The 27,377-nt window shown below is 47.2% G+C and overlaps 1 protein-coding gene across 17 annotated transcripts in view; it reads right to left on the bottom strand.

Annotated features, from left to right (window-relative positions):
• Nucleotides 1-27,377, bottom strand: part of FBRSL1 (fibrosin like 1) — a 544,157-nt gene that overhangs the window by 37,800 nt on the left and 478,980 nt on the right. For all 17 annotated transcript variants that reach the window (XM_063350636.1, XM_063350643.1, XM_063350651.1 and 14 more), the window contains one exon: nt 21,045-21,090. In XM_063350636.1, coding sequence (XP_063206706.1) covers nt 21,045-21,090 — 46 coding nt within the window. The remainder of the gene's footprint in view (nt 1-21,044; nt 21,091-27,377) is intronic.

Below are 27,377 nucleotides of genomic sequence, written 5' to 3'. Positions count from 1 at the left end.
TCAGAGATTGTAACTGGAGTTAGAAAGATCAAATTATGTCGTGATCTCTTTCCTGGAATGTGGTATGCACTACTCATGTGAACTACATCAGCTCAAAATCCAACATCCCACAGCCATCTCCTGAAAGCTCATCTCTGGGCTCTAGATGACCACATGCATTGAATTCTGTACTCCTGGTTGGCTATCCAAACATTTTTATGGGAAACACGGAGGCACATGACAGACCCTTCAGCACACAGATCCAAATTCAGCCCCCGGATAGATGCATATGGATTCAAACTCGCTTTTCAGGGCAGAGGAGAGCCCTATATAAAACCAAAATTTTAAAGGGAAAGAATCCTCTTTCATTTTCACCCCTTCCTGAGTCTATAGATAAGGATACAAAGAATCACATCTCTCCGCTTAAATCAATGTGTGAGCATTACTTAGAGCAGAGAATTGCTTGTAACAGTGTGTGGGATCCCCTTTCTCCAGATCTCAAAGGCCAAGCTGCACACGTTCTCTTACGCTCCTAATTGACACCACTCAAAATCACCGAGCTTCAGTGTAGAGCAGCAAGGGGATCCAGATTTGCTTGAAACCAGCTGCGATGGACCTGGCCTCCTCAGTTCCAAGCGTAAAGCAGGAAAGACCGTCAAACTTCAGCAAATGCTAGCAAGAGCGAAGAGTGTTTCAGCTGAAGGCTACTGCAGGTTCTGCCAGAGGCAAATCCTGTTTCATGGAAATAATGGCGGCATCAAGTTGGCTACACAGCCTAGGAAGCCCGTGAACACCCTCGACAGGACCAGGCAAAAGGGATGTGCAGAAAACATGTCTGCAGAGTGAACTTGTGGCTCTGGTGGAGAGGACTGAAGATGCCACGGAAGGAAGCTCACCTCTAGAGCTGTTGCTACAGCTAAGGAGCCACAAAACCTGCCCATTCCCCAAGGGCTTTGTGCCTACCAGACCCACTCTTTCAGCACATCCTACTTTAGGAGGCTCTGTGCTAAACTCTGCCATTTAAATTTTCAGGGATAACACAGACAGCAATATTAATTTCTAATGGATTTCAGTATGCAGAGGCCTTTGCTCGATGTCAGAAGACTGCAGAATAAGACCTACTGTGCCTGTATGCAATCAGTATTTGAAGTGGCAAAGCTGCTTTTCTGGCCCAGGAAAGTCAGAACTGAAAGATATAAAAGGCTGGCAAACAGAACTGTTTAGAAACTGTCTCAGTAACTTGACTAACTTCCATACCCGATGTTATGGCTGGAGTTGTGAGAATGGAAAGTTCTGCTGCAAGGTGACTTATTCTCTGCTAAACAGGAACTGAAAGGAGTGACTGACCACGCACAAATTACCCAAATCCTGTCTTATTTATTTGTTAAGCCCAGCCCTCACAGTTCAGTAACTGCTGTCACATTAGTGCTAATACGCTTATAATTTGGGAAAACAACACTTGAGATTCAGTGCTTGTCAAGTGGGGCCAGCGCTTTTCCAAGCAGCATCTCCCCAGACCCTGCAGCCTCCCACCGCCTCTCTCCCCGCTCCCGGGCACCAGGAGGCACCTTCCAGGCAGATCCCTCCCTCAGATTCAGTAGCAGCACATTACTACCCTAAAACACCTTTAGCTGTTACCGAATTACCTCTGTTTTGCTGGCAGTTATGCAGTAGTACCTCTTTCCATTAACTTTGTTGAGGATCTAGCGTCAAGATGAAGAAAAACTGGAAGAATTTTCCTGCAAGCTGAGGAGCAATAAGGTCTCCCACCTCACTCCTATTCACATAGTCAAAAGCCAGCTCTAGAGCTGCTGGAATGGCATCTTAAGAGAAATTGAGATATTAAAATTAACAGACTGAATACATTCAACAACATTTCAAGTTGCATCATGGATAATTAAAATATTTAAGGGACAAGCTGCAAGTTGTTAATCAGGGAACATTTACTTGAATGGTGTGTGCCCTTTGGATTTGGTCCCTATGGCAACGAGTATTCGCTCCAAAAGGATGTGCTGGAAGAAGCATGTCAGGAGCTGCCTCAACGTTTTAATTCATAAAGTAGGCAAGGAATAAATACAGCTACTGACAAGCACAGCACAGGCAAAAGGGGTTTGTAAACAGCATTAGGAAGCCACAGATGGCCTTTTGCTTTTTAAGATTGAAAAAGTCCACTCTTCCTTTAAACACACCCACTGTAAAGATCAAGAAAACTAGACAGTTGCGCAGGGGGGTTGAATCACATGTATTAGCTACTGCTAATAAAAGTTTTACGATAGAAAAGATTTTCTTCAGTTTCTAACTTCTCAGTCTTCGAGAAACTGTGACTGTGTTTCCACTCCCCATACTGGAAGTTGTTGCATCAAAATCTTCAGAAAAACCTTTTCCGTCTCACCTGGCTCAACAGGAAACAAACTCTGAGAATGCAACAGCATGTGGAGGACAGCGTCGCAGCGTGCCCAAGAAGGAAAATGTGAGGGATGGTTGGCTTTTTCTTCAAAACAGGAAGAGTGGCTTGGTATGCCGCAAGGAAAAGAAAAGAGTACTTCACTGCACCACAGAAGGCAACCTCCTTCAGCATGATCTCAGAGTGTGTGAAATGCAGCTACAAAGCTCCTTCCAGCTTTCTCCTTTGATGAGGCGTGAATTCTCCAACGGGCAGCAGAAATATTGGAAAGACTTTGGTGCCGGAAATGCTTGAGGATAATGTAAGATCTGGCATTTAATAAGACCTAACAGAGGAACATTGTGTTGTGCATTGCAATGGATCACACCCTATTGATGAAAAGGTTGAATCTCTTCTTGCATGAGGGTGTATGGCTGTGGGAAGAAATCTCGCAAGGCTGGAGAGTGCTGGATGATGCAAGGCTGCGTGGGCTGCTGTGACGCCAGCCTGAACGTGCAAAAAGCCTGAAACAATAACTCAAGACTTGTAAACCCAAATGCTTGCTCGTCACTCCTCTTCCCGGTAGCTCCTTGGAGTCCCCTTACATCCGCCGCGGCGGCCCTGCGATGGCTGTTAGGCATAAGAACAGTTTCTACAAGGCTTCTGGATGGAAGTGGTACCGTCAGCTGCAGGTTGTTGAGGCCATGGGAGACACTTGTGATTCTGACATGCATGAGGACTATTCACTGTAGTGAAGGAGAGTCGTTCAGTAGAGCATTCATTGCCCTACTAACTGCTGTATTTGGCTTTCTTGACAATGGGTTTTGCTGGGACCCTGAGCTTGACTGTCCTCTCCCACCTCCCAGGCAGAGCCACAACTCCCACAATCCCCACGTTACCCTCTGAGCAGGAACTGGGCAGGCACTGCCGTGGTTCTAACCTCCGTCCTAGGCAGCAAACAAGTACAGACTCAGACGTCTGTAAGGATAATCACAGGAATTGCTTCATACAAAACTGCTGCACATTTTTATTTCAGTATTGGGTGAAAGAGACAAGTATCTGGGCTTAGCCTGCGGATACTTTTCCGCAGAGACAGTAATTGCTGCATAATTCATATTCTTGTTTTCACATGTTTGCCATGTGTACCAACAATCCTATTGAATTTGCTGTAAGTTTTTCCTTCAAGTCCTCTCCATGTCACAGTTTTTCCAAGCAGCAGAAACACGAACAAGCAGAAGCCCAGCGCTAAGCAGCAACTCGGGTTTGGCAAATTCCTGTAATCCCAGATTCTTGCACATTAGGAGGGGAAAGTGGGGTCCAAGCTAATTCTTGAGAGTTTCCACTCCACATTAGCATAGCAAACAACATCTTTCACTCATTATGTCTGTATTTCCCTGCAAGCAGTTCTCTGTGAAGTTGGAATTGAGCCTTCGTATCTCTACCCAAAGCCACCTGCTCCCCATCAACTCCAGATCACACAGGCTGGAGGAGTGCTGCCCTCTACATGAGGCAAGGCTCATAAATAGTAAGTATTTGTGACTGATAGGAAATCTCAGCACAGTTAGAAGCAATTTATAGCTTCCGCACCAAAGAGGCTCACAAAGAGAGTGGTAGCGATAGTGCTGGTCCTCAACTCGCCTTTCAGCAATGGTTTGAGGCGCCTTTGCTCGTATTAAACTAACTGGAGAGTCCTCCTTGCAGGGACGGGATTCCTTCTTTTAAAAAAAGCCTTTGTTCTAACGAACCCAAAATCATTAATCAATCCAATGATTACAAATGAAATGCCTCATCTCTCAATGGGAGGAATCCAAGTTCTGGTGCCACTGGTTTTATTTTTGAGGACACAATATGGTTTTGTTTTTGAGGACAACGCTCCAAACTGCCAGCAGTTTGTTTCAGGGAACCACCTCCTCCCACATTAACATATTCATTTGCAAAATCTATCACATATGTTGCGTGCAAACTGGCTGAGAGTTTGATGCAGCTCAGACAGCATGAGAGCCTCTAGCCCAAATATGTGAAAGTAATAAAATCCACGCCATCCTCCTGATCCCTCATGCTAACAGACCTATATTTCCTTTGCACTGTGAATAGTGGGGAACCTACAGATACGTAACCACAATAACAGACAAAATGGAAGGGGCATCCGTTGCTAACATGTCTCAGTTTTAGCTTCCTCCTCCCTTGCCGTGAGGTAAGGATACTAGTCCTAAATCCAGCATTTTGCCTTTCCACTAATGTAGCAAGAAGGGAAACGGTAAGCCCCGTTCAGCTCTCAGACGCAGTTGTAACAAGGACCACAGATGAACCTGGAGGACCAAGGGCCCTTACGCCAGAGCAACGCAGGACTGGGACACCGCACTGCAGAAGAGAACAGACCTGTCCGGCTGGGCTGGGGTGCACGTAATGCCGCACAGCATCCTCATCCCGCTGCCCTGCCTTCTTACTTTCCCAGCCATATCCATTTTGGTTATCTTGGCTATTGCAACAGCATCTCTCCATCTTACACAGAGGCATGTACTTGTTCCCAGAAGATGGGAAACAGCACCATGCTGGAGTTGTGGACCTCACAGTAGGATAATTGTCACATGAAAACCACAAGCAATGGTGGTTTTGGTAACAAAGGCTATGCTCATGGCTAATGGGCATGACTGGACTATCACACCCTACCTTATGATCACTCCACAAACAGAAATTAGGCCAGGAGGGACAGAGCACCCATTATTTCATATATAGACATGGGAAGCGAGGAAAATTATAGAGTAACCCCTTGCAGACAGTAGGTGTTTCTGCATTTTTAAAAAACTTCTCCCCAGCCCTTTGTTTCGCAGGCAGGCTGGCTCCGAGCTGGGCTGCTCCCACAGCCCCTGCGCTCCCCAGAGCCATCACGCTGCGGAGCTCGCAGTAGCTGCTCTGAATGAGTACGTTTCTTCCCACTAACCCATTAAAACTGAAGCCAGGTTTCCTTTACACTAGGTGTCCCCCATTTCTGAAAAATCCTGGCCTCTTCTAAGACCAAACACCAAGAGTGGCATGAAGGAAGCCAGGATATTCCCCATCATGAAAGGAAGAAAAAGGCAGCGAGGGAGCAGTTGGCCTCTCCGATGCCACACCACATCTCCAGGGACTAAAGCTTTGCTGCATCCACGAGATAAATCCACCTTCTCCCCATCTTCCCACAGCAGCACAGAACAACTCCCCCGTTACCAGCGGTGGATGCCGGTAAAGGTCTCCCTTTTCTTCCTTGTGTAAGGCATTTCCCACCCCTTCATTTTATAAATTACCAGAACAGACATTTAAATGTTCAAGAGTAATCTGAACAGAGTATTCATGCCTTGGGCATTTTTATGCTCTACAAGGAGAGAAATAAAAGGGCTTCATTTAATACCTCCCTACAGCATTCCCTGTTCCTGCTCTTCCCTTGTGAATCTCCAAAGGCAAACTCAGCGGTTCAAGGCTCCTGCACTGCCCTCTCCCTTTTTAAGAGCAAGACAGGCTTTTAAATCAAACCTTGCTGGCTGACTGGAACAGGTGGTGGGAATCCTTTAAAGGAGGGAAAAATCATTTGTAACTAATAAAGAGAGAACAAAATTCTGATTCCCGTGGTTTTATTAAGCACCCGCGGGAGTCGTTCGGGCAGGAGGCACATCTGCTGCTTCGGTGGCTCCCTCGGCGCCCCAGCACCGGAGAGAATAAAGGGCCTCCGTGCAGCTGCACCCTCCGCCTCCCGGGATGCTGAGGAGTGGGGTGGCTCTGCCTGCTTTACCGGGGATTTTATGAATGCGGCGTCAGGCTAGGGGCGAGCCCATCTTCCACTTTACAAAACCAGCAGAAGCCTCTGTTCTCCCACATACAGAGCACATAGAGAAACCATCCAATGTTTGAACAAAGTTTTGTGGTAGATCAAAAAGTCGGACCCACGAAACCATCCCTGGGGCTTTGCTTTTAGTCTTTAACAAAACCCTCCCCTAGAACGATTTTCTGATCCTCAGTCTCTGAGAGAAACATCACAATATACTGAGGCTAACGATGTACCTTAATCTCTTGCCTTGTAATTGACATGTAAAGAGTGTAACTAGGAAAGGGCCCCCAGGGCACGGTTGGCCAAAGCTGGGTTTGCTGAGCAGCACTACGAGACAGCAGCACTACGAGACAGCAGCTCTCCTCGAAGGCAGGGAAAAACTGCAGCTGCGGGACCGCAGCTCCCTCCCCACCACCCCTCTCCACAGATGCCGTCTGCCTTTCTGCCCCCCTTATTGTCAAAAGTGAGGAAGAGAGAGGTGACAAGCTGGAAAGGCATGGCCAAAGCTCAAGAGTGAGAACTCAAAGCACCCCTGCCGCGCTCCAAAGTGCTGCTACGGCTGCTCCCTGTGTGCAGGGAATTAGGATATGGTCTCCATCCAGCGATGAGCAAAGGAGGCAGAGGAATAGATGCGCTTTCTGCAAAGACCTCAGGCACTGCTCCTTTTCTGTATTAGTTGGCAAGCACAAGGTACAGAAACATCCATGGCTGAGAGCAAATGCTGGAATCCAGGCTCATCTCGATGGGATCTAAGGGACGCTCTGCTGTGATGTGGCCAATGCAGTTGTTTGTTCAAGAGTTAAAAGGAAGGGATATTTCTTCCTATGGAGGAGGACCAGGAAATTAAACCTGGACTTGACTCAGATCTCCCTTCTTTCTTGGACGGGTTTCTCTCCACGAGGAGGGGGTGGCAGTGGGCTTGAATATTCTCCATGTTACTTCCTTTTCCTCCACAAGTAATTTATAGAGAAAAAGGTCTGAAGTCCCTGCAGTCTTCTACAGATAGGCCACATTCTGGAGCTCCAGGCTTTTTACTCATCTCTTTCTCTCTCCGTATCAATTTAGCCTGCTCACAACCTGCAGTGAAGTCATTTCAAGATGCACGTGCCCACCTCTCCCCGCGCATAAGATGGTGATGTCTGCCTGTATGTTTGGTGACATGCTACCACTGAACAGTTCTTCAGCAGCCAGTCCCACAGCAGTGCCAGAAAGTCTATTTAGTTTGTAAGCCTACAAAAACTGGCATACGCCTTTACACAGTCTGAAACACCACTGCAGTATTTACATCCCTTCCCAAGAACCACAGAAACATTTATCACTATATGGTCAAGCTCTGTGAGTCACATACCAGCACTGGCGTCCTGGAGAAGGACCGTATCACAAACAAGTGCCCACCTCAAGTACCTTTGGGGTATTCAGCATGTTGTGGCTGCACTGAATTAGTTTCTGACCAGAAAAGAGAACACTTTCTTCAATCACCCTGTAGAAACGTTTTCCCTATGGCCAAACTTCAGAAATATTCACCACCCGATACTGAGGTTGGTTTTTCTAAGAGCTAAGGATCATAAAGTAGCCACGTGTTTAAACAAGAGGTCGTTATCCACCAGCTCCAGGGTTCAGTGCAAGCTTCTAAGCAAAGAGCAATTTGAAAATAGAGCTGTTAAAGCACTAACAGTAGTTTAGGGTAGTTTTACTGATTTTTCTGGCTAAGATTCATAGGGCTATCAAATTAGCATCCGGATATCTTGTTGAGGGAGTAAAGTCAATAATCTAACAGGCCCATTTCATGTCTCTTTACTGCTGCGATCGTACGACTTCAATTGTATACAGACCTGAAGGCAAAGGCCACAAGGACAATGCCCTACGGCAGATGCCAAGCCCCTGTTTTACGTGTCACACGGCACAGTCCAACAGATGAGATCTGAGAAATGGCAACCAGAAGGAACCGTTTCTACTGAAGATGCCACAATACCAAAGGTTTAGTATTAACTTATTGGTTCCTGACACAACTATACAAAGGGAGATTTTTCAAAGGCTCCAAGTCAGCAGGAGATTAAGTGAGAGTTTGACCCAAATCTTTAAAAGCCTTGTAACCACACAGTTCACCTGCACCATAACCTGGAAGCTTTTCAGGACCAACGACAGTAGCAAATAACAACATATATTATTTAAATAAATGTGCTCTATCAACTCTTTGCAGAGAAATCTGCTTTGACCAATACCAACCTCCCTCCTCGGTCTCTCTAGCTTCATCTACCCAAGGTGGTAAGAAGAGAAGCTCCTCCGCACCTTCCCTGCTCTCCCTCTCTTCCACCTTCAACAGCACGGCATTTTCACCACCCCTTTGTGCTGCACTCGGCATCCACGTCGCCAGGCTGGTCAAACCCACAGATGGAAGGAAAGATGCCTTTCCATCCCCACCTCTGGAAAGATGCAGATGTGGTAGGAAAAGCCCTGCAAGCTTCCCTCGTTCCCTTTGAAACCCGAGGAGAACAGATGAGCAGCACATTTGAAATTAATTACAGCAAAACCTACTGCATTGTTCTCTCCTCCCCTTCCTTTTTCCCCTAACCCCCTCGTCGCAGAGCTTTCACTGAAACCTCTGTGGCGTGTATATTTTCCTAAAGTTGCCAGGGCCAAAACGGTACAGCTGAGACATTCACAGAAGTCAAAGAAAGTGCAGAGCCAGGTTAGCGCGCAGGGGTACAATAGTTCCTTAAGAGCGAGCGTCTCCCCCGCCGCCGCCCCCCTCCTCCCCAGCCTTCCGTCTCTAATGAACCTTTGGTGTCCGTCCACAAAAAACAAACATCAATCAGGCAACAGGCTGTTCCTTTTCCCCTGTTGCTAGTCTGAAATAACAGTCATCCCCCGCTGGGCTGGGAACGCCACTTCCCTCTCCAGCACACATACGGGATAATAAGGGGGAGGCGAAGGAGGGAGGAAAACCCGCTCCGAGGTGCCAGAATACACAGCGAGCCGTGCCTTTCGGAGCCAGAGAAAACTTGGGAACACAACAGCTTTTGATTCCTCCTGCCCCACTGGGCACGTTAATTATTTAATAGTTGGCTTGCGAATTGGTGGTGGTGGTAGGAAGAGGGTGGAAGGGAAATCAGGCTTTTCCCCCCGTCCCCTCCTGGAGCTGGCAGAACAGCGTGTGTGTGCACACACGTGTGCGTGTGCGAGGCTTCAGGCACGCGGGGACCCTGCTCCCAGCCCCGTCCTCCCGCCGCCACGCTCACAACACCCTCCTTGTTGGCTTGTGACCACAGCGGCTACAGACAGCACGGGACGGCATCTGGATCAAATGAGTTACGGGGCAAAGAATCGCACCCTGTCTGCGCTGCCTTTGGAGGCTGACATTTTTCACCTATTATGACCGGGGGAAGGGCACTTGGGAGTTTATACTGGATTTCGACAGAGTTGGAAACGGAGCTGCAAATCAAACAGAGATCGGCTTATGATTTGCAACCAGGGCTTTCTAGGCGTCTGAAGCAACACTTTGGAAGGAGCGTAGGGAAAAGGAGAATGTAACTACATCTCATTTGGATGGAGAGGACTCACAGATGTTAGGAATATTTTTGATCAACAGCTTTCCTGGCACTGCTTGTGGTGGAATCCACAACCTTGACGGCTAGCTGAGTAAGAAAGTGCTGGCAAGCCCCTGTCTGCATGCAGGCAATTTGCAATGCTGCCAGTCAATATTTCAGTGAAAACAAAATTGCAGGGATCATATTAAAAGAGGGAAAAAGGGAAAATAAAACAAAACAAAACCCAGCCTTTCCTTTTAAGAGAAACTCTGATACGACCTGATGGGAAAGACCCTCCCAAATCAAAACGTACTCTTTGTTTGTTTAAAATTAACACGCTGTGATGGGAGCCCTGCTGCGAGCACGCGAAGGCAAGCCTGCCAGCAGCAACAGAAGCAGACTCAGCAAGACGTGGCTTTGCACGGGGACACCTGGGTGGCATGTTTAGTACAGGCCTGCAGGAAATGATGCAGAAAGAGGTTTATTGTTGTGCCCATTTGGTGGAGGAAATGTATGCATCAAGCACAGGTCTGAGCCAAAAACCTGGACCCAGTCCTCTTCAACTGCTGGGAGGAGAGGGGAAGGGATGGGAGGAAAGGAGAGCTTCTGTGGCAATATTTTCAAAATCCAGGTCTGGATGTAGCCATGCTGGCTTATTCTTAGTTTAACACAATGGTGGAGACAATGGTGGAGACAGCAAGTGGTGTAGCCCGGGCATCTCTGGACCAGCCCAGAGATGACTGACACAGGCTCTCAGGGGCATCCAAGCCCCTGGTACAGCTCACGCCACCATTTGGAGTATCTTTAGAGCACCTCTGAATTAGTCCCACCTCCAGGGCTTGCAAAGGGGTGCTCTGCTGCTCATGGCCACTGGAGCCAGGCCCTTCTCTGCCCTGGCCTCAGGACTGAGCTTGGCTGACGACACTGCCACTCTCAGCGGGGACTCCTCGGACGTCTGCTTAAGGCTGCTTTACAGCGTGTACTGCTGGAATGACATAAAGGGTCCAGAGACTGGCCTGTAATGCTAAAATATTTCAGGCCAAAAGGTTCATTATGCTCAGAGAATTTATTCGTTGATCCAATGAAAGGTATAAAGTAATCTGCTCCACTTTGGTTATTAAATCGATCGGTACAGAATGTAATGGACATATTCTAGTTGTTGGTTTCAGGTTTCTAGCTGAGTTTTAAAGACCCTTTCAATAATAAAAATAATGACAATGTTCATTATTGCATAAACATTCAGTGCTCACACTGTAAATTTCTTCCCCCAGCCATTAAGCCTGTATTAAATCAGGTTGTCTCTGCAGAGCTTGCACTGCGAGCGCCTCTCACTGTGCCCAGAGAAGGCCAGCCACGTAGGAAAGCAACTGGCTGGGGACAGCTTAGCTGTTTGGACGCCAGATCACATAGTACTGAGAAAATTAAAATGTTAGCTGCTTCATCCAACAAGGCTGGCCCTTTTCTGCCACCCTGCTTTGTGGAGAGCTTCCCAGGGAGCAGGCTCTGGCTTTGCTTTTGTAGTTTAACATTCACGAGTCGATGCAGTTTGAGGTGGGTTTACAAACTCCGACGTGATCTTTGGCGACGCTGCCTGGTCCTACGCTTCCCAAAACGTCACAAGGACAAGGACTCGTGGGCGTGAAGGGACTAACTCTTCTTCCATGGGTTTCACGCCACAGACAGGGAGCGTTCAGGAGACAGATCTCTCTCAAAACTGGATCATCAATAAATAGGGAAATATAGAACAAAATAAGCAGACACCAGCAGCAGATGCAGGTTCACAGACGTCTGCTTATTACCAAACCTCACTCCAGCTGAGACTTAAATAGCCTCCTTTATGCAAAACGGGAGAGGGAGCGGAACTGAAGGAAACTGGCAATTACACAATTTTATTTCCCTCCTAGCCCATTCACTTTTCATCAGGTGGCTCTGCGCTCGCATACGAAAGGCGCTTGTGAGCGCTAAGTTAAGCACAAAGCCAGCTTGATACTTTCCCTTCCCTGGGAGGAAGTCTCCCTGTGCTTTGCTGGATGCAGTGGAAAAGCACAGTGAACATGTTATTTTATACTACTTTGAAAGCACCAGGCACTGCCTGAGAAACGGGGACTTCCAGGCTGCGTCCTCCCGTTTTTCCAAGGCTGCATCTCTCCCAAACATGATGGTGCTCAGAACCAGGTCCTGGGGTCTCAGTTTAACCCTGCACCAGGATTTATCTCTATAGAGTCATCCGCAATCTGCTTCTTCCTCATCTTTAAAAAAAGCCCTCCTTCCTTCTAAAATCTCCACCCCAACTCCAGTGGGCTGACTGGCGAAGAATTCACCATCTCACAGTGCTAGATAGAAGATGTACTTGGGTGCAATCAAGCTTTCCTGGCTTTGCTGATACCTTTTAAGAATATTATCTCCAACACAGCAAAAAGTTAACGTCTATTTCCTAGGAGAGAGATCTGGAAGTCTGACTATTCCCTTATGGACAAACCTTAAAGAATTTATTAGTGATGAAACCAGTATGTTTCTTCAGAAATTTAATAGGGTTCCATAAAAATTACTTCAATAACTTTTAAAATTTAATGGCAAACGAGAACCTTTCCACAGGCTTTTTGAACTGTCCGACAGAATCCCATAGCGAGCATATAATTCTGCAATAAATTTTGCAGGACGGTTAAAGAAAAAATATAGAAAGCTTTTAATTTCCTATTACCTCCTGTAAGACTTCGCCACCAATTTAAAGCAAATAAATGAACTAAAAGCACTGCAGTCACTTTTCTGTCCCAGCGATTTACGAGAAAATATTTACTGTTTGGAGAAAAACCCAACAAACTAGAACAAGTATCCTTTTCAGAAACACAGACAGGCAAACACAAACGCTACGCCAAGTCCTGCTCTCTTGTACATCGGTGCAAACGCAAATAACTCGGGTGAAGTCAATGGAGTCAGTATGGCTTTACCGGGCTGAGCTGAACCCGGGAGCGGGGCCGAGCGCACGGAGCAGCGGAGATGGAGGGAAAGCCTCACACTGCGGGTCCCTGGCAGCTCGGCAGCAACATTACAAGGCTCTACGGGGAGCTGTGTTCAGCCCTTGTTAGCAGGAAGGATGGGCAGCGAAGCACGGAAGTGGGCAAAGTGGCGAGCGCAAGCGTGCACAGCTTGTGCAAGAATTAAGGGAGAAAATGGCAGGAACGTAGTGGGCTGAAAGCAAGCCCCAAACCCGGCCTCCCCCCTCCCAGGGGACAGGACCAGAGAGCTACATCACTTACAACAGCGATTTCAAATGAAGCTAGTATTAAAAAAAAATAAATAAATACGGAAACATAGCATGAAGTACTGCTCGCCACGCAGGCTGATGGGGACAGCAGGGTCCTGCTCATCAGGCAGGCCCCTGTCCCGGGAGGAAGCCTTGGTCCCTGGGGGACGGGGAGAGGAGAGGGAGAAGCCGCAAGATGCTGCCAGCATCCTCTTTTCCTGAACTCTCCGCTGCTGGAGGCGGGGGCCTAGCTGGGACTTACAGACCCCACCAGCGCTGCACACAAAAGAGTAACCAGACCCATTTGCAATTAAACAGCACGCCCTGGTCTCATTGATCACTCCCATTGATTGCCCAGAAGGAAACACAAGCTGACCTAGGGTCGGATACAGCTTCCCCCCGACTGCCTTGGCAAATGACTTGTCCATCGGCTGGCTGCCCTGTTTGATGCGGGTGACCCACGCCGGGCGGGGGTTACCCCGTCCGCGGGGGTCCCTAAGGGGCTGTTACACAGCCCAGGACAGCCGTCCATCCCCAACCTGCCAAACAGCTGCCCCGAAACAGAAACACCGGGCATGGGCTGGAGAGCCGCACGGAAAGGAGCAGCAGAGAGCTTCAAAAAAAGGGCGGCTGCAGACAAAGAGGACTGTCCTCTGTGAGCCTGATTTAAATGGGGACATGGTGGCCGCAGCGTGCTCAGACCTGCACCGGGGGTCCAGACACCCCCCCCTCGCCCTGCACCGCAGTGCTAGTCCCTATGAAGAGGGCATCAGCTTTATACCCAGCATTTAATTTTCTACGAAATTGAAGCTTTACGAAATCTTACATGAATAAAACATGTCTCCGAGGTATTTTAAAAGCAGAATCGAGAAGACCCGACAGCTTTGTGGGGGTTGCAACTGCTGCTCTTAACATCAGCGCCCTACAGCATCCTTCTGGTGCCGAGCTACAACCTGGACCAGCATCCTGCAACCGGGGACAGCAGCGGGAAACCGCACCAAGACTTGCCCGCTCGGCTTTTGCTGCTCAAGAAAACAGATAAGCAAACTATAAACAAGGAGTAAAGAGATGGTATCTTTCAAACATCTTTTAAAAGTCTAGGCATTTGGAAGGAATTTCTTTTATATTTTTCCTTCTTTTTTTTTTTATGATTTACACTTTGATGGTCCTTTTATCTACTTTCACATGAACCGAGGAAAGCTAGAATGTGCCTGCTCCATCACTATGAGTTTGTTCTGGCCCATTCAGGGATATATATTATTTTGCTTTTATAGTTTATTTTAAATAAAAAGTATAATTAAAGAAAATAAACCACCCACTTCATAACATTTATACAACGAAGACTTTATTTATTTTATTTACGTTTTGGTGGGCAAGGCACAGCATGCAGTTAGCTTTCTGTGATACTTAACAAAGCCACATTTGAAATTTAAAATCTTTAAGGAAATGAACAAATTCTGCGGAGGAAGGGCAGTTGAGCAAAGAGACTTCTTACATTACCCTAGGTAATTGTGCATATATATGTTTCTGCGTGCCTCTCTCTACTCCAAAAACATATCCATGACTTGGATGCTTTAAATCAAAAAGCAATTTCAGTCTGTAATTCTCAAATAAATAATTAAACACATTTTATCTCCTACAGTATTGCTTCTATTCATTCTAATCCCACTGACAGGAATGCAGCAACATACCCCACATCCTTAAAATAACAAAACAAAACACAAGATACCAACCAGAAGGCCTGGAAATGTTTATAATTCAACTTTTCAACTCTCTTGGCTGCAGCCTGAAGCTACAAAGAAAGCTCTATGCTGGCTCCCTCGAAGGAGGCGAACCCGGAGATAGCTGTGCAAACCACAAAACCTGCCCGCGTGCACGAGGCAGCTCTAACTTTGGGAAGCGTACATCACTCATTTTGTGTTGAAGTTAATAAATTATCCACTTTTGCAGCCTGAGATTTACGAAGTTGACCGGACAGTGTAGTTAAGGTGAATGGTCTCTCTGACTTGTCCATCATATTTTCACAGGCAGCTGCTATGGATAGGGATGGTTATATCCTGAACTACTACTACTATAAAATACATAGAACATAGCTAACAGGGGAGACAGAGAAAGCCGAGAGCTTTCCAGAGCCTGCAAAATCAGAAAACTGCAAGGAGACTGAAAGGCTGCACTTAACTGCACTATTTCTGTGTTTGCTTTTGTTTTGAAATGTGGCTAACTGGCTGTGACTTGGGTGATTATCTTGGTTACCCACATTGTTTGCAAATCAAAGTCCGGCTCCTTCACAAGCCACTGTGTAATTATATATATGCATATGCAAGAAAGCTAATGTGCTCATCCAGGCAGTGACAGAATGAGATAGAACTTTTCAAAGAGAGGATGCTGGGATGGGCTCACACACTGGATTTAGCAGTAGTTCGGCGCATCCAGTATTGCCAACCCGCCAAGCAGTTACAAATCACAAACCATCTTTAAAATGAGGTTAAAAACAAAGTATTTGGGCTTATTTTTGACTACCTGCTGGCTTTGAAGCACAGAAAAATCAAAATTACAGGCTTTTCTCTGTGGCCAGGAAGACTAAATTCTTGCTTAAAAAATGAAATTAAAGCTTACATTCTTGTACAGTTCTCTGAGGGCCTGGGTTTCGTGAAAAACACAGAATATTGTAAGATTGTGATAAAATCACAAGAGATGCAACACCGGGAGTAGAGCAGCTGCAGAGCATCCTGAGCACTGTATAAATCACAGCAATGTGGTTGCTATCTAAGTAAGTGCATTACTTATTTATTATTACAGATGCTGCTGTGGAAGTTTTTGCAGGCCTGTATTTACGGCAGACTCTCGTCCAAAGATTCATCCCCCTCAAGTTCACTGACTGTGCAGGTCTAATCACACGCAAGACCTCATCAAAATGTAACCAGAACCTTGGGATAAAATTGAGATCAAGAGACAGGAGGCATCTCTGCTTCTCCTGCATCTCAGACCCCGCTGTGGACCCCACGCAGGAAACTGGAAAAATTTATATCACTCCTGACCTCCATTCATGTAAAACATGGCTAATTGCCTGAGCGGGGGCTGTAAGAGTTGTGTGCCCTGTGTCCATGCAGACCTTCTCGTGATGGACCCCCCAAGCACGGTAAGGTAGAGGCCCTGAAGGAGAGGTGGACGTGGTTCCAGGAGATGCTGTCCCAGCCCAGACAGGGTGTCTCTGTCCCTGCCAACAGGAGAGGGCCAGGGGCCAGGACCAGAGGCAGGGCAAAGCAGGCAGGCAGCACAGCGAGCGCAGGCGACACTGGGCTCTCGATTCCACTGTCGGTGCTGAGCAACCATCAAGCTGTGCTGCTGCAAACCTGCGCCAAGCATGTTATTTTGAGCTCAGCTGCGTTCAGGTTGTTTTCTGCTTCCCCGGGCACTCGCAGGCTCCTCCTGGAGAGCTGCCCTGCTGCCCTCCCATCCTGCCCCTGCCCCTCCTTGCCTCTCTCACCCCATCGCACAGTAATAACCATCAGTCTTTAACAGCGTGTCCTACACTGGAGGTTCTGTAGTTCCAGCTTTTAAAATGATTTAGTGTGACAGTTTAGTGCTGAATTAAAAAAAAAAAAAAGGAAGAGAAGAAGCAGAGAGAAAAAGGAGAGACAGTCCCCTTAAGGCAACAACATTATGGAGCAGTGATCTCAGAGGAACAAGGGTTCTTCTCTGGTTCAGATGTGCTTGTCAGAGCTCAGTGTCGTCTCTGAACAAGAAATCTCTCTTGCTGGCCCAAGGCACAGTTTTGTGGTCAAGAGGACAGAAAATAAAGGGAGGGAACTTCAAAGAACCATAAGCTGCATTAGCCCGCTGGGGCGGGTGGCTGCGGCACATCCCATGGCTGACAATTACGACCTGCACGCCGAGAAAGCTTGCCTCCCTCCTGTCAGAGGGATAAGACACAGGCTGTGAGCTTTAGAGCTTTGAGGATGTGTACAGTTCATGATGAAAGATAGCACTTCAAAGCCCTCCGCCTAGAAACCCAGGGAGAAGTGAGAGCAGAGGGTAAGCAATCTTTTTTTCCTGGGGGGTGCATATGCGGGGGAAGGATAAGACTTATTTTCACTGTCATTTATTATTGCCATGAAAATGAAGCCTTGCACTGTTCATGGAATCTCTCATTAAAAGGATCTCTTGATAAATCGCTTGATAAACATTCATTAATTAAGTCTCTCAGTGCACTTGGCTGACAAGCATTAGTCTTCGTTTTGCAGGAGGGGGAAATCGAGGCACGGAGTTCAATGAGCCCCCAACCAGCCTGGGGCAGAGCTGGGTCCTGGCCAGTTGCTCCATGTTGCCAGACAGATGGATTACACTGCTCCCTCCCTGTCCAGCTTGATTTTGACCCAAAGACAGGTGCAACGTACTTGGCTTCAAACTTTAAATCCCTTGTCCCCCCGCTGCTGCCCAGTGTCCCCTGGGGCCACAGGTCAGACGTGGCTGAGGAGGTCTGGCTCCTCCATGGGTGTCTGGGCAGATGCCCTGGGAGCTCCTGGACACCTCTTTCATCTTCCCCTCCACACCCACGTTCCGCCCGGGGCTACGAACAGAGACACCTGAGCTGCTGCCCAGCCTCCACTTACTCCGTGATGGTGATCTTCCTCATCAGGACCCTTGACCATTGCTAAAGCCGTTTGGGAAACACCTACTTTAAGATACCCATTTCACTCTAACCCCACCAGTGGCCCTGGGTTCAAACACTGGGGACTGAAGCACATCTCCTGGGCCGCAGCTGCACGGTCATTGTGGTAGAAGAAGCACCACCTCTCCTGCTCTCCCCGGCACACAGCAGGTCTGGGGCGAGGAGAGGTGGGAGAAGGCTCAATCGCCTCCAGCCAGACCCACCAGGGAAGCAGCTGCAAGAGGGAGCCAACAGCGGGAATGCAACACTCAGGTCCTTAAAATACAAACCATCCCACCCCCTGCCCCCTGACTTAAAAATACCACCACAGCAGGCAGACAGAGGTCCTTCCAGAGACTCAGGGGTGAACGTCCCTCTCACCTCCCCAGACCAATGAGGCATCTGCCCTCCACTGTGGCACCAGCCACAGTGTCTCCCTCTGCCACATGCCCCTGCTTGGGGACGGAGGGACCGGAGGGATGGATCCGGCTTTCGCCTGCACCTCCCCTGCCCCGCACGGCACTTGCCCTTCAGAGAAAGCAAAGGACTGGCTAGGGGATTCCTGTGAGAAAGGAGCTGCATGAGAGGGCAAACAGACCTTTATTATTTGTTTATCGATTTATTCACCAGGAGGATGTAACACCCGGCCCTCGGCAGCAAATGCCCTTGTAACTGTGTGCTGCAGCGACAAGTTGGCTAAACAAACGCTTTTCTGCGTCAGAAAACAAAGACTTGTCAGCACAGCAGATCAGGGACTCTCTGCTTTTATTTTTAATTATTATTTCCTTACACAGAGGATTTAATCTCCTCTTCTCCTAGAAGCTCAAAGTGCCCCATTCAGCCTATTTCACAGCTGTGACTACCGAGGTCACCCGGGTCAGGACACCTCTCTCGGCCACATAATAGCGACCGGTCCCCAAAGTGGACATCTCCGCCATGCATCTGTTGTTGCAGATGAACTGGTGTCAAAAGGAGGAGCACCAGCACCGCCGCGGCCCCGGCAGGGAGGGGGTGAAGACAAACCTCACCCCGAGCGCCCCAGACAAAAGACGCTGCTCCTCAGGCCTTTTGTGGAGCTGTGAAATACGGTCAAAGGTTACGTTTTACAGCTGTTCCAGCCTCAAATAAGCGAAACCCGTCTATCTTAATACTTAATTGCATTGCTAAGCTGCTGATCAACCAGGATGGCATAAAACAAATATCCTGGGCCAAACACATCCCCAGGGAAAGTTTGTGGGAACGGGGGGAGTTGCACCAGACAATGAATCCCCTTTATTGTGTTTTAAAAGCCTGGTTACCTTCAATAAAGGCTGTAGCGTGGATGCTGCAGGTTTGCTAGTTAATATCTCTCCAAAAAGGCCGCAAGTGTTTACAAAGGAAGGGCACAGTGCAAATGCCCATGGGAGAGGCCAAGCATGTGCCACGCCGCGCGTGTGCCCATCAGGAAACCGTGTTGAGCTAATCCCCTCCCCACACAGCCACCGTGGCTCCAGCCCTGGAGAACATGGTCCTTAAATCAACGCCCTTATCTCACAAAAGGAATTTCAGCACAACGCTTTGAAAGTCACTTTCTCCCGGCCATATGGCATCACGGAACCCGGTCCTGTCGGAGCGGCGTTCATTTGCATGTGCCAGAGACAAATCTGGCTCTTGTGCCGCGGGAGTGGTAACAGGGCGAGGGGTAGAATTTAGTGCTGTTTGGGTTTCTGCACAAAATCTTGCCAAGGCAAATTTCTTTCACCTCTCACCGCAAGTCCCAAATGCCGAGGCAGCCCCCAGCAGAGCTCGCCCGCCATCGCGGCCCATGCCATTCAGCAAAGCTCCACCAGGTACAGGGCCAGGATAAAAGAGAAGTCCAAGACAAAAATCAGGATCTGAAACCCAAACCTTCCCAAAGCTGGCAACGTCTACACCCACAGTAAACCAAACAGGAACAGTTACAGGGATATAAACAGCCTTGAACAGAGACTTCAAGACAGCGAATTCACAGCCGGTCACACATTTAACTTCCTGATAGGGAGGTATTTTGAAAACTCATGTTGCTGAGCTGCTCCGTGATAGGAAGGGGTGGGGGATCTCAGGCTTCGGCACAAGGTTGAGCCAACAAAGCTGCTAACGCTTCAGCAGAAGCCTCTCCAGCAGATCTCTGTGCCATCCATTCATGCAGGATGGCAAGATTTTTGTTTTGCTGAAGCAGTGCCGTATGGGCAATCTGCTTTGCCTTATCAGCGAGCCAAGGCTCAGAGAATGCTCTTCACCATTTGTTTAAACTTCCCTCCTTCCCCCAGATAAAGCTGCATACTTTTGTAAAAATATCTGCAAATGTAATAACATAATGGGCTTGTCATCAGTTTCTGCATTTGGAATTGAAAATCTGCAAAGCTTGGAAAGAAGGAAAATTCCTAATACTTACCGCTGCTAAAGAGCCCAGCTATAAACTGGGCCTGGCTCCAGGTGATGGAGCACACAACCACCAAAGTGCCTTTCTATGGCCAGCACCTACTCCTACACGACTGCAAATTATTCCTTTCTTGGCCCTCTTGAAATAATTCAAGAAGGTTATTTCATCACTTTTTATAAATGGGCCTCATCTTCCCTCTTTGGGGTATTTGCACATCCCTAGTATTCATTATTGCTCTGAACTGATTTTATTCTGTAGCTCCTTTCTGGGAATGCTGCGGAACAGCCACATGTCCTGACAATTCATTCAGAGCCACACCACCAACCTCCTGAATAAAGCGGAACCATGCCTCGCATAAAGTCTTCCATCACGTACCACACTTTGCCCTCCAAGGCTATTTCTTCAGGGGTTTTGCCCAGTATCCATCCCAGTTAGAATATCCCTGGGAACACATGAAACTCGAGTAGCCCTGTTTTATGGCGGTACTTCGAGATATGTCACTGTACCTCCCAAGGGGAATGTGAACCGGCGCAGTCTCTTAGCAACACCCAGCGCGTATCGCAGGTAACCCTCAATTAATAGCAATAGTGGGAGCTGCGAGCCGAAAGCCTGCAACACGCTGAGCGCCTTCCACCGCCGTTTGGAGAACCGAGACGCACAGACACAAATGCTCTGAGCACACCGGCAGAAAAGGGATGTGCAAGCCCTTGTAAGGATAATACAGATAACACTGAAATACTGCTTTGTTTAAAAGAAATGAGGATTTGATTGCATTAGAGGGAAAAGCATATCCCCTACAGGAAAGGCTGATTTCTCCTTTGTCAGTAATCCCTCTCCCTAAGACATTTGTTCCAAATCTGACTGGTAGGGAAGAAGTCCCACCCCACACTGAGACAATGCAGCTCTAAATTTTAACTTAATCATCACAAGCCTGTAAAGCTGATCTTTATGACAAAAATTAAAAAGGCGCTGGCAAAGCCGATGCCCTGTTATTTGCACAATAGACATTCACAACTCAAATCTCTTGCTAAGGAAAGCGTTTCTCCAGATCACTTACCTTTATTTGCTGCAGGGGAGAACAGCTTCTCAGAGCCTACAGAAGCCTGAAAAAGAAAGAGAAAAAGAGGGTGAGTAATACTGAAGGAGAATTTAGGAAGGCTTGCTCACAAAAACACAGCTCATAAAACAAGTCGGTTATCTGTAGACCTGCAATTACACATTGCACCTGGAGGGTGCAATGTTGTGCCATTAAAGAATAAGCATGCATCCTAAGAAGATGAAAGCAAAGCGTATACAAGGACTGTCCTGATCTCACCCAACTACATCCTCCTGTCTCGTTTATTTAGGCAGCCATGCAATGCACAGCTATTTTATCCATGATTCTTCATATAAAAACAAAACCAGTGAAACAGCTATCAAGCTGAAGAAAACAAAACAAAACAAAACAAAAACACCAACCAAAACGTTTCAAAGCCTCTCTCGTTGAAAATAAGCTCATTTCTTGCTGAACATGCAAAATGTAGTTTGTGTGTTGGAAACACAAGTTGCAACTGCACACATCTGTATGAAAGGGGGTGTTATACAATAAATATTATGCCAAATGACAGGTACATGCTGCTATGCACTTAGTTGAGTATGAAATAAAACGACTTCCTCTTGTCTCCTTGCAAACTGGGTTGCACTATGCTGTCTGAACTCCACGGCAGTGTATTTGTGCTCCTCACAGCTCTGGGAAATAGTTAAAGAAATCCAATTAACCTAAACCTTGTAAACAGCTTCATGATAATCAGGGTCACTGGGTTACAGACAAGACGATAATGACAGACAGGGAAAAAAAAAGTCCATTCATCGTAAATAAAGCTTTTATGAGTTAATTTGATGGCTTCCTTCCCTCCCCCACTGATATCAAACAGCCAACCTATTTCAGCATAAGCTTTTCCTCCTCGCTATCTGATAAAATAGCAAGTAGCCCCTACAGAATCAAAGCTGGCCTGGGAGCAGGGAGCACGATCAACGTTACTTCCATCTACAAGATAGCTGAAAATATCATCAACGCTTTGGCACTGGCTGCTGCGCGAATAAAATGGGGTGAAGTACAAAGCTGACGAGCAAAAGACACTGGAAGTGAAAAAAGCCTTTCTCCCCTGGTTCTGCTTTAAAAACAATGAATTAATTCAACACATGGCTAAACTACGTTGATTTTCTTTTTGATTTTATTGATTTTATTCTAAGGTGCCTTGGGAGATTTGCATGATAAAGAGCACTATGAATTGTATTACATTGTTACGTATTTTAAATGACGACTCTGAAGGAAAAAAACAAATTGTAAAATGCAAGAAGATCTGCATGAGATATAGTAAGAAGCAAGAAAGAGTGATCTATTAATGTTATCTCTAAGGAAAGTGGCACTGCAAGCACTGAATGTCTTACTTAATGCAAATGCATAAAAAAGAGAGGGAAAAACAACATGAAAAATAGGTTGAGGCTGAGACACATAAGAAAGAAATTCTGAATCATGTCCACGACAAAGCTGCACGTGTAGCTGTGGCATGTATGATCGTTACACAGCTCAGCAAAAGGATCCTAAAATCTTAGGGAAAATCAGTTACCTGCACGATCCCCTCACTGCATGGATTAAAGAGAGGAAGAACCAGGATTAAACAAGGTTTTGCCTCGGCTGGTTTGCAAAGAAAGTGTAACAGCGTCACACAGCAGCAACAACAGTGGTGCATAAAACGTTTGACAGCCAACTCTGAATTTACAAGCCATTGTTAAGAGGTTTTTCAGTTATAATCAACACAAAGTCCCCACGGATGCAGAACACATCTGCAGGCTCGGGGAACTCGCCCATGCCAACAGCTTACACAAAGCCAGGGCCTAGCCTCAGAGCACTCGGACACGTGGCAGGTGGATAAATAAGATTCCCCCATTTTATAGGCAAGGAAACTTCGGCGGGGCTCGCGCTAAAGCCCCAGCAGGAAATGGGCAGCTGAGCCACAAATCCCGAGCGCTGGTTCCCGAGGCCGGGGTGTGCAGCCCAGGAGAGGAGCCCTCTGGGAGAGCTGCCCTTCCCGGGGCGTCCCGGCTGGGAGACGCTCCGTGCTTCGCCTGGTCTGCCAAGGTGGGTCCCGCCGACACCGCCTTAGGGCAACCACCAGCTCGCTCCCTTCTGCGTCATTCAGCACCGAGGATTTAATACAGACTGGCACTGTTTAATCACGAGCTAAAGACCTCAGTGCTACACTCCAATCTATAGAAAAACAATGTTTAAGGAAGTCAAGCAAGAAAATACACTTTTAAGAGAAAGCCCCAGGGATTACTGCTCAGTCTTCTGATAGCAGTGTGCGGCACCACCTTCAACAATCGGAGTCAACATTTGCAGAGCAGCGTTTTCATCACCACAGCCACGGTTCACAGACACAAACCTTCACACCTAGAGTTTACAGTAACTTTTGCTCTCACTCCTGGTGATTTCTAGCTCCAGATCTGAGCATTTTTTGGCATGAGCACCATTCTGAAACAGTGAATGCCTGTGCTATAGGATATGCTGCGAGCTGCCGTGAAGGCAGGAGGGAAGCTGGGGGAGGAAGAGCCTGAATACATCATTCAATTCCATCAGTCACCCTTTAAAGGAATCATACAATAAAACCTGTGTGTCTGAGGGAGCCCACTAATGAGTGAAAAAAATCCAGCAAACCAATGCATCTGCTAAGACAAGTCCCCTCCCAAATTTTCTGCTGTTTCAAGCAAATCATTTGCATATGTTTAAGAAGGGATTTAAAAAAAAAAAAAAAAAAAGAAGAAAAAGTGGAATTCTTTCCTTGTGAGCAAAACCAGGCCTTGGGAGTCCTTTATGTGGATGGGTTCAAGCCATCCCAGGAAATCACACTTTTTTTCAATTAGAAAATGAAACTAGAGATTTCTTTCCCCCCCTTTCGCTGCCTCCTGCCCGTCTCTACCTGAAGCACCACCTCGGGGACGAGAGCAGCTGGAGCAGCGCCGTGGACCCCTCTGGGCCTTCACTGCCCCCCCAAATCCCTTTTTGTTGCTGAACAAGACAGAGAGACACCCGCTGCCTGAAGCTAAGGGACAAGGGACACCCCCAGCCTTCCTCATACACGTGCTGCTCATCTCACCACCCTGGAGCACCACAGCACTGCCCACGCCAGCCACGTTTTTCATAAAAGCTGCTGCTTGCCAAGTCCCACCCTCACCCTCAATAACAACCTTTGCATTTGGAGCATATCTAACATCCGCCCCAAAAGTGAAACACACACAAGTGATTTCAGAGAGCAGCTCGGTTTCGAGGTAGTCTCGCGCTGAGATCTGCACCAAGCCTTGCAGGTCCCCCTTTGTGGTCTATTCAACAAAGCTAGCAATTCTCTGCCCCATTTTGATTTTCTTTCTTTTCTACAGCAGATCTAAAGGGTAAAATGTCTCCACCCAGTTCTGTGACCGTTTGAAACCACGCTGAACACGCTGCAGAGAAAAACAACATTTCTACCCTCTTCTGCTTTGCAAAGAGCACGCAGAGGAGTGATGCTCCAGTCCCTCATGCTTCCTCCCCTTGAACCTAGTGCATATAAACACTAATTCCATTTTCTGCACTAAAAGCTTTGCAAAGGCAGCTTTCTCCTCAAAACGTAAGGTGGTAACCACAGAAGATGTAGCACACCCTCTCCTCTGAAGGTGAACAGCGAGGCATAACAAAAGCCTTGTCTCATTCATCCTGGTTCCCACCAACCCAGGGCAGCTGAAAGGTGCAAAAGCTCTTACAGATGAATAATTTAATGATTATATATAGCAGAACAACATCATCTGACAGAGACAACTTTATAAACTATGTCAGATCTCACACTAATTACTTTTTTTTTTTTTCTTTCTGTGCAGCCTATAAAATGGCTAACAGGGAATAAAATCGTTCCTTATCATCACCAGAAGCTCTGTGGATCTCCACGCAGTCTCCTGGAGCACCCAACACCAGATCCGAGCCTGATACTTCAGGCGCCTGACAACAAGACATTGGGAAGTTGCTCATAAGGCTGCAGTTCTGGTTCACAAGGAGCAAGACCCCATGATGTCAGGACCTGGCACGCATGTTCTGTACAGGCAAAAACCAAGCATTCCCTCCAAATTTGAGTCCAGTCTAGTAGGCAGAAGGAAAAGGAGGCAATAAAATACAGTTTACATTTTATCTCTGGACAGCTGCCTATCTCAAGAGAGACTCTTTTCACACTGTTACTGAACTTAGCAAGCAGTAAAAAGCTCTCAAGAAAACCCTTCTCCAGGAGATTTTCAAACTAGAAGTGCTGGATACGCTTAGAAAAACGTTCAGCATGAAGCACGGACACTACCTGAGAAGTCTGGGTCGGTTTTCGTTCTGCCCTTTGATCTGTTTCCCCTGCTTTTTACCTACCACTCCGATGCCACTTGATCACTCGTCTAGCAGGGAATTTCAGCACACGTCAGTACTGCCTTACTAGTTCCCAGTTGATTCTGTACGTCATTCATACCAGCCCCCTTCATTCAGTAATACGAGAGCAGTAACTAAAACAGGAAGGTATTGTTTGGGTCGTGATTCTTCTATAGGAAATGGAAATCGATACATATGGAAAGGTGCGAGAGGAGCCTAGAAATCACACACATGCACACAAAAACCAAACTGAAATTCACCCGTAAGACCAAGAAAGTATTCAACACATTCCAGGACACAGAAGCAACCCACGGGTAACACTGACTGCATTGTGAGGGATGTTTCAAGGGAACCTACGGTCTTCTCAAACCCAGGATTATATTTGTGAGGGAAATCACAGCTCGATTAAGACAGCAAAAAAAAAGTTAGACCTGCAAGTCTGTCCTTTCATGCGCCATCCCAGGAAAAAAAGCTGGAGTAAGAAGTACACGAACTACCTTTTTGTGACACCTTCTAGGCAAACCCAGCACTGTGGTACACGGCTGGCCGGGGCAGCGCAACCCAGCTGCGCAAGGGATTAAGCAAGAGGGAACAGGATACACACTGGACTTCCACAAATCCACACTGCATTTACTGATTATCTCCCGACAGCGAAGCCATTCCTGTCCCCTTCCCTCCCGAGACCCTCGTGCAGAATTTACAGCCTGGGCTTTCAGAGGGCTCAGCACTCAGCAGCTGCCCTTGGGGCACCAACCCGACCGGAGCTACCGGCTGTGGAGCACTTCCAAAAATCCTTTTAGATACTTGAACGGTGACCAGGTTGTTCTGAAAAATGTGGTTCCAGCTTATGGTCAGGATGACTTATGAAATTATGGCTGTTGATGTCCAGTGCAAATAAGGACTAATAACAAATAATATTCCCTAAGCAAGAATGAATGCCAGACAGATCAGCTTTCTAGCAACAATCTTAAAACTTCAGTTGTGCCTTTAGCTACGCCATAACACGCCACAGTGAAACACGCAGCACAAACACCCTGAACAGGCAACTACTTATTGAAATGGCAATGCCTTAAATGCCCCAGATACTTCTAATTCAATTTTGATTCAAGGTCATCTCTGGGAGGTACTGATGGGTCTTCCACATCTTGCATCAAAGTTCACTCTACAGAAGGTCCACTAGAAACAAAAAACTTCTAGGACTGTACTTTCATACAGCACCATACTTGTTCAGGTTCCCACCTCGCATTCATTTAGCACATGCATATTCAGTACTGGTCCTGGGAAGGACCTTTCCCAACGCGCTCCTCTCTTCGTCACTTTTTCTTCCAAGAACACTTATTTCTCTCAGCAGTTTATATAACCGTGACTATTTTTTGCAACAGCCCCTTTGAGAAGCTAGCACAAGTCTGGGAACAGAGAACTAAATTAGGCCACAGAGAGCTTAGAAGCAGAGATCACTGGTCCCAATTCACCATTGAATTACACTGAATTTACGTGACGGCAGACGGAAAGCAAGGCAAAGTGGATGATGACTGGAAGGCACGGAAGGAAATCTTGTACAGTTTGATTCAGTTAGCGCAGGGCAATGAGGAGCCAAGCCCACTGCTCCCCCACAGTTCAACGTTATGGTTTTGTTTTGGACTCTCTTTTGGCACCACAGTGATAAGCTTAAAATAACACTATTTTGAATCCAGAGCATGTTCCTCATCATTTTACAACCATTTTGGGACAGAACAAACTAGTTTAGATTAAGCAGCAACTGTAATTCTTAAGCATATGCTGCTGCGATCTGTTGGCTCATTGCACAGATGTGGCTCTTGCCGTGCCGAAGGGTGACCTACTGCTCCGAAAGCAGCGGGACGCCTGACCTACAGCGTGTCTGCTACCACAGCCTCGGGCACAGGCTTGCTACCTCCTCTTCCTACTCTTCTCAAACCATCCCTCCAGCCCCTGGAGAATGGCTATAGCCCAGAGTTT

The sequence above is a fragment of the Chroicocephalus ridibundus genome, chromosome 13 (genome assembly GCF_963924245.1).
Source record: "Chroicocephalus ridibundus chromosome 13, bChrRid1.1, whole genome shotgun sequence".
In the NCBI taxonomy this organism is placed as follows: domain Eukaryota; kingdom Metazoa; phylum Chordata; class Aves; order Charadriiformes; family Laridae; genus Chroicocephalus; species Chroicocephalus ridibundus.
This window is presented reverse-complemented; position numbering and strand designations above follow the sequence as displayed.